The sequence below is a fragment of the Haplochromis burtoni genome, unplaced genomic scaffold, assembly GCF_018398535.1.
Source record: "Haplochromis burtoni strain Fernald_Lab_line unplaced genomic scaffold, NCSU_Asbu1 Contig_59, whole genome shotgun sequence".
Lineage (NCBI taxonomy): Eukaryota > Metazoa > Chordata > Actinopteri > Cichliformes > Cichlidae > Haplochromis > Haplochromis burtoni.
This window is the reverse complement of record NW_024582420.1, coordinates 385,927-397,009: the sequence shown is the minus strand read 5'-3', so window position 1 is coordinate 397,009 and position 11,083 is coordinate 385,927. Positions and strand designations below refer to the sequence as shown.

The 11,083-nt window shown below is 45.2% G+C and overlaps 1 protein-coding gene across 12 annotated transcripts in view; it reads left to right on the top strand.

Annotated features, from left to right (window-relative positions):
* cbfa2t3 (CBFA2/RUNX1 partner transcriptional co-repressor 3) overlaps window positions 1-11,083 on the top strand; it is a 41,732-nt gene that overhangs the window by 14,742 nt on the left and 15,907 nt on the right. For 10 of the 12 annotated variants that reach the window (XM_014338377.2, XM_014338376.2, XM_014338372.2 and 7 more), the window contains 2 exons: window positions 8,585-8,740; window positions 10,736-11,058. In XM_014338377.2, the coding sequence (XP_014193863.1) occupies window positions 8,585-8,740; window positions 10,736-11,058 (479 nt within the window). Of the gene's footprint in view, window positions 1-6; window positions 798-8,584; window positions 8,741-10,735; window positions 11,059-11,083 lie in introns of those variants that run through there. The other 2 variants (XM_042221002.1, XM_014338375.2) reach the window with 2 other exon arrangements.

The following is an 11,083-nucleotide window of genomic DNA, read 5'->3' as shown; positions in this document are numbered from 1 at the left end:
CCCCCCGCCCCCGCGCCTCCTCTGCTGCATTCTTGTTTCTCGTGTGTCTGTGTGTGAAACCTATGGGGTCCTCCAGGATAATACAGAACACCCTCCCCGTGCCTGGCTAATGTCAGGAGCTTTTGTTACTGTGCCCGCGGGGCAAATGAAGAGGTATGAGAGCGCTGGCAGGCTGGAGAGCAGTTCAGGCTACAGACAGTTTTGTCAGCGCTGACAGCTCCATAGTGACAGAGCAGACATTTAACACAGAATGAAATGAAATACAAGACATCAAGCAGGAGAATGACTAATCTGCTGTTTGTTTTCCTATCTTAGCTGTAAGTGACAGCTCAGTGTCAGGTTTTTAACGGTGCACAAAGCATAAGAGAGAGGGGAGACACGGGGAGAAAAATAGGCAGCCGTAGTTCACGCGCTCTGTTAACACACACTCACGCAAAGAGTTTATGGCAAGGATACACAGCGATGCTGCATTTGCTGTGGTGTGTGCATGTTGCCAGGGTCAATTCTAAGTCTTTTGTGCTCCATAAATCAGCAGGCAGCAGCAGTGACGTAAGAACAAACAGAACTGCTCTCTGCTGCAGCTGGCTGGAAAGAGGGAGATACAGGAGAGAGGAATACAGAGAGGGAAAGAGAGCGCAGGACAGCAGCTGTCAGGCCTCCATCGCACACCTGTCACACAGGAAGTGAGCGCTGGCCACTGTTTCCTGGATACACCTCCTCAAACACTGCTCCTGGAAGAAATGGAAGGGGGGACATCTGCTGTGAGGGAGAGGCACGAAGGCGTCCTCTCTGATACGGTAAAACATGGATGAAGAGTAAATGCCAACCACTGTAGCAGCAGGAGAAAACAGATACAGAATTCCTCCCCCGCTGCTCCGACTGTTTTCATATCAGCTGTCTTGTAGTCATATTTGCATGTGAATGTGTGTGTCCAGTTTGCACAGTTTAGAGGATGTTTGTGTTATTGCAGAGCTCTGTGACAGACGGGTCACTGTGGAGACTCCAGCCCAACTCTCCCACAAATACACTAAGCCTGCATGCCCGAAATTTAACAGTGGGACATTCCCACGCTAGCCCCTCTCACCCGCCCCTCCAGCACCAACCCACCCCAGCCCTTCGCTCTCTCTCTTTCTCTCTCTCTCTCCTGTGACCATCATGAACTAATCCAGATGTGGTGTGGCTGCTCACAGATGTCCACATAACTCTTTGTACAAGGTGCTGCTCCTTTCTTCCTTCAGATTCTTCTCTTTCTCTGCATCTCAGCTTGCCCCAGCCTTTCACATCACCCAGATCATGGTCTCAGCCTCTGATCCGAACAGGAAGTGACATCACAGTGCTGATAATAAGGCACTTGCAGCTATTTTTCTCCCGTTTCACTTCTCCTCCTAGGCTCTAGAGTAGTTCTGTTGTGGCTGTTGTTGGTAGAATATTTCCTCTTTGTTTGTCAGGCTTGTCAGGCTGGGTCCTCAGGAGGCCCCCTTGCCCTATTCCCAGGCTGCCCTTCACGCTGCCTGTATGCAATTAACAGAGTAATTAAAAGCCTGATGAGCTAATTGGTGCTGGGTGAGCCTGCAGGTGTTTGGATCGGGGAAGTGCGCTCACCGTGAACATACTCTTTTCAAATATGTTTTGTCTTTTGGTTTTATTCCCATTGAAGTGAAATATGAAGCTGATATTGGTCGGCCATTAAAGAAATCGGTACTAGATGCTCAAGATGATCGATAAGGCGGTAACGTGATTTCTCAATAGAATTTATTTATTGAATCCTGTTACCTAAAACAAAATCAGATGCCTAGGTAGATGCTGTGTTTACGCTTCCACTTTACTGTGATACCAATCATGACTCCATACATTCCACAAAAAATGTTTTCTGCTTCAGCAAAACTGGATTTTACACGAGTGCACTCGTTGCAAGGATGAATTATGTCACTTTTGAGGAAGCCCAATAACTGGGCTCATCAGAAAGTGAAGACAACAGAAAGTCTTATCCGATGATGTTGGCTGCTTGGGGCTGAGCTCTCCGCTGGCAAAATTAGGTGAATGGCTGACAGGATGAGGGGAAGAAAAGAAGTAGATGAGCAAAAACAAACGAGAGTTTTCATGCACGGCAGAAGCTTTTGTTTGTCTGCCTGCCTGCTTTGCTGGTCCATTCCTAGATGTACATGCACAGTCACTTCCTCATATCTGTGACTCTGTCTTGTCTCCCACTTCCTCCCCCACATCTCTGCTCTCAGTCCTTCTCTCTTTCTCTCCCTCTCTCTCTCTCTCTCTCTCTCTCTCTTTCTATAACCCCATCCCCTCCCCTCTCTGTGGCAGCTGTGCTGGTGATGGCTGTGTGCCCATGGTGCAAGCTGGCTGTGGGGTCCCAGGTGGCTCACATGACAGTTATTGATGTTCAGGTGTTCAGCTCCTCTCACACAGGGACCCTGGAGCCACACAAGCACGCACACAGGCAAACCCCCACACATTTGCACACATGCAGAAGCACAAAACACATGCGTGCACTCCGATGCTGTTTACATACCTACACAGAACGCATGCGTGTAGTCATGTACTTGCATAATTATCCATAAAAACCTGTGTATTTCCCTGTTGCTTCTGAGGAAGTGTAAGCAATACAATAACAAGTACAACTGAGAATTTGTGCCTGCAGCTTCTGGCATGTAAGGAGAGAAATTTTTATGGTTTTTTGGTGATCTTATATGTGGGACCATTTTCTGTGTGTGTGTGTGTGTGTGTGTGTGTGTGTGTGTGTGTGTGTGTGTGTGTGTGTGTGTGTGTGTGTGTGTGTGGTGGGATAGCCAGTGTCAGTACCAGTGCCCAGTGCAGTCCTAACACACTCCAGATGTGTTTGGCTAGCCAGGGAGTTGTTCTTGGCACAGCCTGTCTCGGCCAAATGTCACAAATACTTTCCTTTATTTAGGAATGGCTCTGAGTTAGTGGCTGGAGAAAAGAAGGAGGTGAGGATGGGCGGGTGGTGAGGGAATGAAGAACAGGGAACAGGGCAAAGGGAGGACAGGTAGATTTAAAAAAAAAAAAAAAGCAAAAAAATGATTAGCAATGTAGGAAGACAGGATAGCTCAGGGTGGGGGAGAGGTTCGGGGGGGGGGACTAAAAGAGGAGATGTAGAAGGACAGAAGATAGAGAGGGAGGAGTGAGGGAAGCGGGAGTGAGGCAGAAACAGTCTAGCATCTGGATTTTATTAGCAGCCGTTGGGAAAATCTGAAAAGGAAGTTTTTTCTCTGCGAGCACGTCGGCAGCAGTGATATGCTGCACATAACCACTTCACTGCCGACGAGAGGAGCCAGGCCCTCCCAAAGGAGAACAGATGGTCGCTAGAACTTCAATACAATTACATCAACAGCTTTCACAGATATAAGCAGTGTATGACAGCATCCCTGCAGCTTTGAGAGGCAGAAATACGGCTTTTCTAACCTTAGCACCTCTGGTCCTGGATAAATTGTCTTTGATCTGTCCTCACCTTCTGCTTGTCCTGTAGTTATTCTTACGCTTAACTCCCCAGTTTGATCATTTAAAAGAAAATGGAGATGTTTTTGACTTTGAAAAGCTAGGGAATTGTCAATGATCTGCTTGTTGTAATCTGATCAAAGACAGCCCGGCTGTTGTCAGTGCTTGAAGACAACCAGTCCTCCCCCATCCTCCCTTCCTTATTCCCCTGTTTGTTATTGGTCACCGTGTTTATTGTGCCATATGCTGCACATGTGTAATATCACAGCGATCCTTAAGTAACAAAGGGCAAAATGTCCATGTTTGTGTCCACAGCATGAGCATACGTATTTTGAAAACTTGTAAGCACGTGTGAAACCATCTGTGCATCTGTTTATAGTGTGTGTGTGTGTTTGAGAGTGTTCTTGAGCAACTGTAATCTGAACCGTAGGAGTGAGGACATTGCTATGAAGTTACCTTCAACAGGCAGCTTCAGAGTTAAGACTTAAGGTTAGAAATTGGTTTAGATTAGGCTTAGTGCGATGGGGACAGGGAATACACTACTTTAACGTGAGTCCTCATAAAGATAGATGTACAAGCGCGTTTGTGTGCGCACACACTGCACCGGCCTGCCTCCCACCCTGTCATTAGTGAGGGCTTTAAAGCCTCTGAACTCTAAATCAGCTCAAGATGAAGCGGAGTCTGGGATCTGTCTGCAGGAGCAGCCTCGGTGCAGACTCACAAATATTTATGCACACACGCACACACATTCCTATCTTACCTGTGGCGCGGTGCACCCTGATAACAAGGTAAATGTCAAAATGGAGAAGCAGGCACACAGACAGAAACAAATACATTGACTTGCTCTAGGTTTTGGGAAGATGACATTAATTGTGTGCTAATGATGTTCACACTCCTTTTTATTTGAATGATATTTGTGCTGGTACTATAATAATGGATTGTACTGTAGGTGCTGTAGCCCTTAGTCCTAGGTCCAAAAAGGTCCAAAAAGCAAGGCCTGCAATCCCCAGTGTTTTGATTCTAAGGCCTGGTGGGGGTCTGGGGGCCAGGGGCTTAGGCTCTGTTTGTGTGGACTCCACAGCGGCGTGATAGGGAACAGATGTGGAAAGCCAGGCGGCTGGGCAGCCAGCCAGAGCAGCTGGGAGAAATTAAAAACAACAGCATTCCTGGAGACTAGGGGAATTACAGTGGGAGGGAGGGAGCGAGAGACAGAGAGAGAATTTTAGGGCTATGTGGTCACTGACAAGAGTCTCTGTGGAGTATGAGAGACTGAATAGACAGGGGGGATTTAAGGGGACTGTTCTGCAGTGGTTAGCTAAAGCTAATAAGTTTCAGCCGCATTTCCAGTAGAAGAACAAATGCCTAGATACACATACAGTCAACACGCGGGTATATGCATACGTAAAATGAGACCACGCTGCACAACCAGCATCTGAATGACCTTCTAATATCTTATCATTACATGGTGGTCGTCATATCTCTATCTGCGCTCGTCTTAAGGAACTAAAATGAAAACATGTGTCTCTGAATCTATAATGAGACCCTCAAATGACTTAGACAAACCACTGCACTGTGCACATGCCCGCGTACAGTATGTTATCTGTGGTTTTGTGTGTCTTGCAGTGAATTGTTTTTCATCTTGTTTCATCATGGCACAAGGAGAGAACAGGAGACAGAGAACATTTTTAGACTGAGGACTGTTTCTTTGGTGAGCAGTCTTTTAGCCCTGATTACGTCAAACATAGAGAGATACAGCTGTTCAGAGAGTCTGAGAAACAGAGGCAAACAGCCTCAGAGAGGAAGGTAACGGTTGTATCGTGCCGTCTAATTTTCAGCACAATATTCAGAGATATTTTGGACCAAAAAAAAAGATGTATTTGTCCCTAAAGTGGCCTTCTTAGTAGACTCAGATGTGTGCAAGTGAGGGAGAAATAGCATAGTCCAAACCTGAATCTTAACCACAGGTCCACTTCACCTGCCATGCCCAGCTCTCTTTTTATACTTCTTTTGGTATAAATATTTTGTCCTTCAACACGAAGCACAATTGGAGCACAGATGGCCACAGATGGGGATGCAGACCTTGCAGACTTCCTAATGTATTAAAAGTAAAATCCAGAGCATGGTGTGTACGTGTGCGCCCTGTCTCTGTAGCTGGTCAGATTAAACAGCTGTCTATAATCCCACGGTGGGAGCAGACAGACTGAATGGTCCCCTTATCCTCGTCCTCTCCTCTCCTCTCCTCTCAAAAACTAACCGTACACACTAGAAAAGATCTTGTACAGAGAGTGACATAATAAATTTGCTCAAAGACGAGGTTTACTGAAACATATGGCTGCTTCTATAAAGGAATAAGACCACCAATTCAACAGCATGTAATGTGTTTTTACATGTTTAGTGCTGTATAGAGGAGCATCTATTTATACAAACCAGCCTCGTTTGCCTCTATCCGCAACCTTGTGTGTTTATGTTTAGAGCGTCTGGCATCGGGCAAACAGCAGAGTGCCCCTCGTGTTCTTGAGGATCAGTGTGTCAATGGCTCTCACACTGCACACTCCAGTGTGGCACTCTTTAAATACAGACACCAGCTGTTGAACGGAGCTCTCAGAAATAGGCTAACACCAAGGACCGAGGCCGACTGAGGCAGGAGTTGTGTGTAGGAAAACATTTTGCAGGAGTGAAATGAAAAACACATTATGTGGTAGTGATTTGATATATTAGCTGATTACTATACTCCAGCTACACACCAGGGTAAAGGTACAAAAAGCCCAGTGAGTGTTAAACATTATGCTTCAGTAGCGATGCTGGTAGAGTTTTTATTAGCTCTTTTTGATTAGCAGAAATGCATTACCAGACATTATCGCTAACTGGTTATGTTTGGCTCAGGATGACATTAATTTATAAATCAAAAATACGCATTTGTAATGGCGTTCGCCACACTTTTCTTACATCAACAACATCCTCAAAGCACACAGACAAGATTCAAACATAGGCGAACAAGGAAAAAGCAGCACGCAATGTCAGAGAGACAAAGGAGAAACTTCCAGACTCTCTTAAAAATTCAAAATGTGTGTGTTTTTACGGCAGGGGAAAGTTCGTAAACTTAGACAGTGAATCATACGCCTAATCATTTGTCCATTCTTGTGAAACTGGCAAAGTGATGTGTAATTTTTTCCTTTGTTTGAAAAAATATTGTCTCGGCATGTTGCTGTAACATGGTGCAGGCTCCTCTGTGCCTCTAGTGCATTTTACCAGCCAAGACAAGCAGCAGATATGTGTGAACACACTGTTTAAACAGATTTCATCTGTTGCGCTATTTTGTGTCATGTTTAATGATGGTAAAATCCGATATTTCAAAACCATCTGCTAAGGTAAAAGCCCCCAGACTACCTTAAAGAAGCTGACTGTGAGTTATTGAGTCAAGGGACACTTTATTGACTTTGCAAAAATGCTGTCTGTGGCAAATAATTATTTGTCTCCTCCTCTAAATTTGGCAAATATCTTCCAACCTTTGGTCGTTGTCTTCTCAGAGATACTTATTGTCACAAATAAGTTAGTCTCACTTACTGTGCTTGCATTAAAATGCAGTTAACATCCATGATGTGCACATGAATGTGACATCAGCTCTGATATTGGCAGCAGGGATGCTTTAAACCAGTGGTATTATTTAACCAGATCATAAATGTGGTCTGATATTGTATTTTGGATGGTAACAGTAGAAAACAAAATACATCAACTGAGCCAAGAAAATTAAAGAAAGAGAGGAAAAGAAAGGTTTCTGTTGGCCCCTAAGTTGGTTTGCTTATACTGTTCTGCCAACTATATGAAGATCTATGAAAGCTACTGTGGTCACTTGTTTGGGTTCTCTGTGTTAGTGAGGAAGGACAGAATTATTATTACCTTTTTTTTTTTAATCCAGTGATGACAAGACAGATGAAAATAAGAAAAAGAGAGAAGCTGAGGGATGGGGTAGGAAGCATTGAATGCCACATAAAGTCTACAGTGTGCTGCTTTGCCAGAGTAGAGAAGACGGGCCTCTGTCTTAGGCTTTGTTCATGAATAGATGGGTTTACTTGAGTAATAGAGTTTTAGTACTCAACCGTATGCATAAACTGAGTGTTAATAGTGATTTTATTGTTTCTTATGACATGGTGCGCATTCATTGCACTTTGCCAGTCACACACATCATTATAAAATATCTTCTCAAGCTGAAAAAGTCATCACACTCTCAGCTCAAGTTTACATTGCAGAAGGATCCAGCAGCTGCACTGACAGTCAGACAGAAAGACAACGCTCTATAGATAGCTAGATAAATAGATACATCGACTTAGTGTTTGCAGTTTTTCACATGGCCGTGTTTTTGTGTAAGATTTTTTGTACTACGTGAGGCCCTTCGCCACTAGTGTACAACGTAGCGCATCTGTCCACGCACATGCGTGTGGCCATGTCACATAAACCACGTGTTGTGTTTTCTTCTCATGTCCGTTGATGTACCATCCATTCCCTTCACACTCCAGAGCTTGGCCTTGCCTTGTTTGGTCCTGGCAGGCTGTCTGGCAGAGGACAGTGAAGCCTCTGGTAGCAGGACAGAGCCCCGCTGAAAGCCAGTCCACAGTGATGGACAGCAGCAGATCCAGCTGCACTTGTCACTGGCTATCAAGCCGGCTGTCTGAACTGGGGAACGAGAAGGGACAGGCGGGGGGAAGTGTGTGGGTGTTGGAGGTTACAGTGGAGGGGGTCTGATTGGGATGTCACAGCTACATGGATTGTGCATGGGTGAAGGAGAGAGAGCAAGAGGGAAGCGAAAGGGGGCTCTCAGTCAGCAGCAGCTGAGCTAGTGAGCAGGTGTTTTATGTCTCCCAGGCCCATGAATTTCCATCGGGAAAGACAAAAGAAGTTTGGATTCATTTCCACTTGCTGCATTGATTTGTTTTTGTTCTGTATATGTGGGGCTTCTGGCTTAAGAAAACATCTAATGGCTCCCAGGTGAAGATGTCAGTGCTCTCTTTTAAACCACCAGTCTCCACTTTGAAGTTTTAGGTATACACTTTTTTTGTTTTTTGTAAAGCTGGAGTTCGTTCTTGACAAACTGTGTCTGTCTTCTCCTTTCATATTGTAGGTAGCAGAGTGCAGAAGGTTGGAACAATGCCAGATTCACCTGCGGATGTGAAAACCCAGCCCAGGTCCACCCCACCCACCATGCCTCCTCCACCCCCGGCTGTCAGCCAATCAACCAATCGCAATGCTTCGTTCACCCCTACCACCAGTAAATCAAGTGAGGATCCTTTCTATCTATTCCATCCTATTTTTAAGTAGGAAAAACAACACGTCCACTTTATACTTTAACATCTTTAGTCCGTGATTTATTTACTATGAGAGTTTGGACTCATCTAGAGTCCAAACTTTTTGGAATAAATTGTTCATAACCCACTGAGCGCTTACACGCTGTGAGAAGGGTGTAAGAAAAACACTGACTGGTGTGCTGCTTTGGTGACTTTTGAATGGAGTCGCTCTAAACCTTTATCTCATAGTAAACAGGATGTGGCTGTATGCGCTGGTGTCCAAGGCATTGTAAATGCTTCTTTACAGCATAGATTAGGTAGTTGGTATTGGGGTAAAAGCTACTTTACACCAAACTGGACCAGTTTGTGGTTTAGCTGTTAATATAGATGTCATATTTTAATCACAATGTCTATGATTTGTTGTGACTTTAGCCTTATTGTGTCTTTGCTAGGACTTAAAACTCTTCCTTCCTTCCCCTAAATTTGCCATGAAAACGAAAGTAGGGCTATTCCAGTAAGAATAAGAAAAATTCATTCGTTAAGACCTACCACATCCCGATCAGACTCTTCACAAATCCATACATTTTTGCAATACCTTAGCAGCCGTCTGCGATGAACTTCGCAGCCATTTGTTCTGCTTTTGTCATGTGTCACTCTATACGCTTGTGTAAAGGAAGAGAAATTCCAAATATGTGTTTCTTCACTGCTCTGATGAACAAGTGTTGAAGTCACTTGTGCGTCAGGTGTGTTTCCCTGCAGGCGTCCGTGTGTGCTTGTGTCTTTTGGAGTGCATAACGCCCTTGCTGGTGGGACAAGTGTCTTTGAGTGTCTATGTAAGTGTATGGCATTGTGTATGCGTGTGTGCCTATGTTGTTTACCAGCTGGTCAGGCGGCAGTCGGTTCAGGGTACATCGGCCAGGATGGTGTTTCAGTGTGTAGAGTGCTTTCTTCCCTATATAGCAATGGCAGACTATGTTGTTTCACCTGTTGTGGCGGGTGGTCAGGAGTGTAGATCTCTCCTTGCACCTCTCCCTCGCTCTCTAAAACCAGAACACAAGTGCAGCCTATTAGAATCACATGGGTTAGTCCATATGTGTTCAGGCCCTCGTTCTGTGGATTAGAGCAACAAGCATGCCTGAGAGGAACCAAAGCAGCTACACACCAGTGGACATTTGAACTGCCTATAGTCTTTGCTTTATCAAAATATGATGGAAAAGTATCATACCCGACAGTAGCTCACTACAGAGCCCTAAAAATACACACTGAAAAGATTACGCAGCTGGTTGGATGCTGTGCTCACTGTAAGTGCTGTCATATGCTGTTATCGTGAAGTTTAAGCTATATACAGCTTTAGGAATTTTAGAAATCAGGTATTCCAGCAAACACGCAGCATTCATACACAGACGCAAATATATTTATTTAGATTTGGTGAGACACGGGACTGACCGGAGAAGAGCATTTCAGGGGAGAGGTCATACGTGTTTTTGTTTTTCTCTGTTTGTTTGTGCCTGCATTAAGAAAAATACGCGAGTGAGTATAAATGTGTATGAATGCTGTGCCTATTCTGAACCTCAAAGCTGCAAATGTACTTTCAGCTGGTGGACATGTGCGAGCCCAGATTTAGCTACACACCTGCTACTGGAATAAAAGTAACACAGGCCATAGGACTATTTTTGGCATCTCTTTAACAAGTTCCTCATATAGTTGTGTCCTAGTGAGTGAGTGAGTGAGAAGCAGGGCGAAATAGACGGATACAGAGGCAGATGGATGGGTCGGGGTGGGAGTCAAATGGTACCACTTGTGAGACAGCTGAAGTTGCTACAAACACACACTCACGGCATCTAGCAGAAAATTGCATCACTACAGTTGTCATTTACTGGAGGCGTGGTATCGACTTTAAACCTGTTGTGTGCTTTATTTAATTCATCTCAGCCAAACACTCTTCTGTCAGCAGGATTTAAAAGCTTCTGCCCTTGTCATGCCCCTAGATCTGTCAGATGCCCCTCAGGCCCCTCCGAAACTACTGACCCAGTTCACGCCGCCTCCTCCTCCTGTCTGTTTATCTGCAGTGCTGAATGGGAGCAGCCACTCTCCTACATCGCTAAACGGTGCTCCATCCACTCCTAACGGCTTCAGCAACGGGCCGGCCATGTCCTCGACAGCCTCGTTGTCCAACCAGCAGCTCCCGCCGGCCTGCGGTGCCCGGCAGCTCTGCAAACTGAAGCGCTTCCTGACCACGCTGCAGCAATTTGGCAACGACATATCGCCTGAGATTGGAGAGAGAGTGCGCAGCCTCGTCCTGGGACTGGTGGTAAGTTGTGATTATGCTCGTGTAG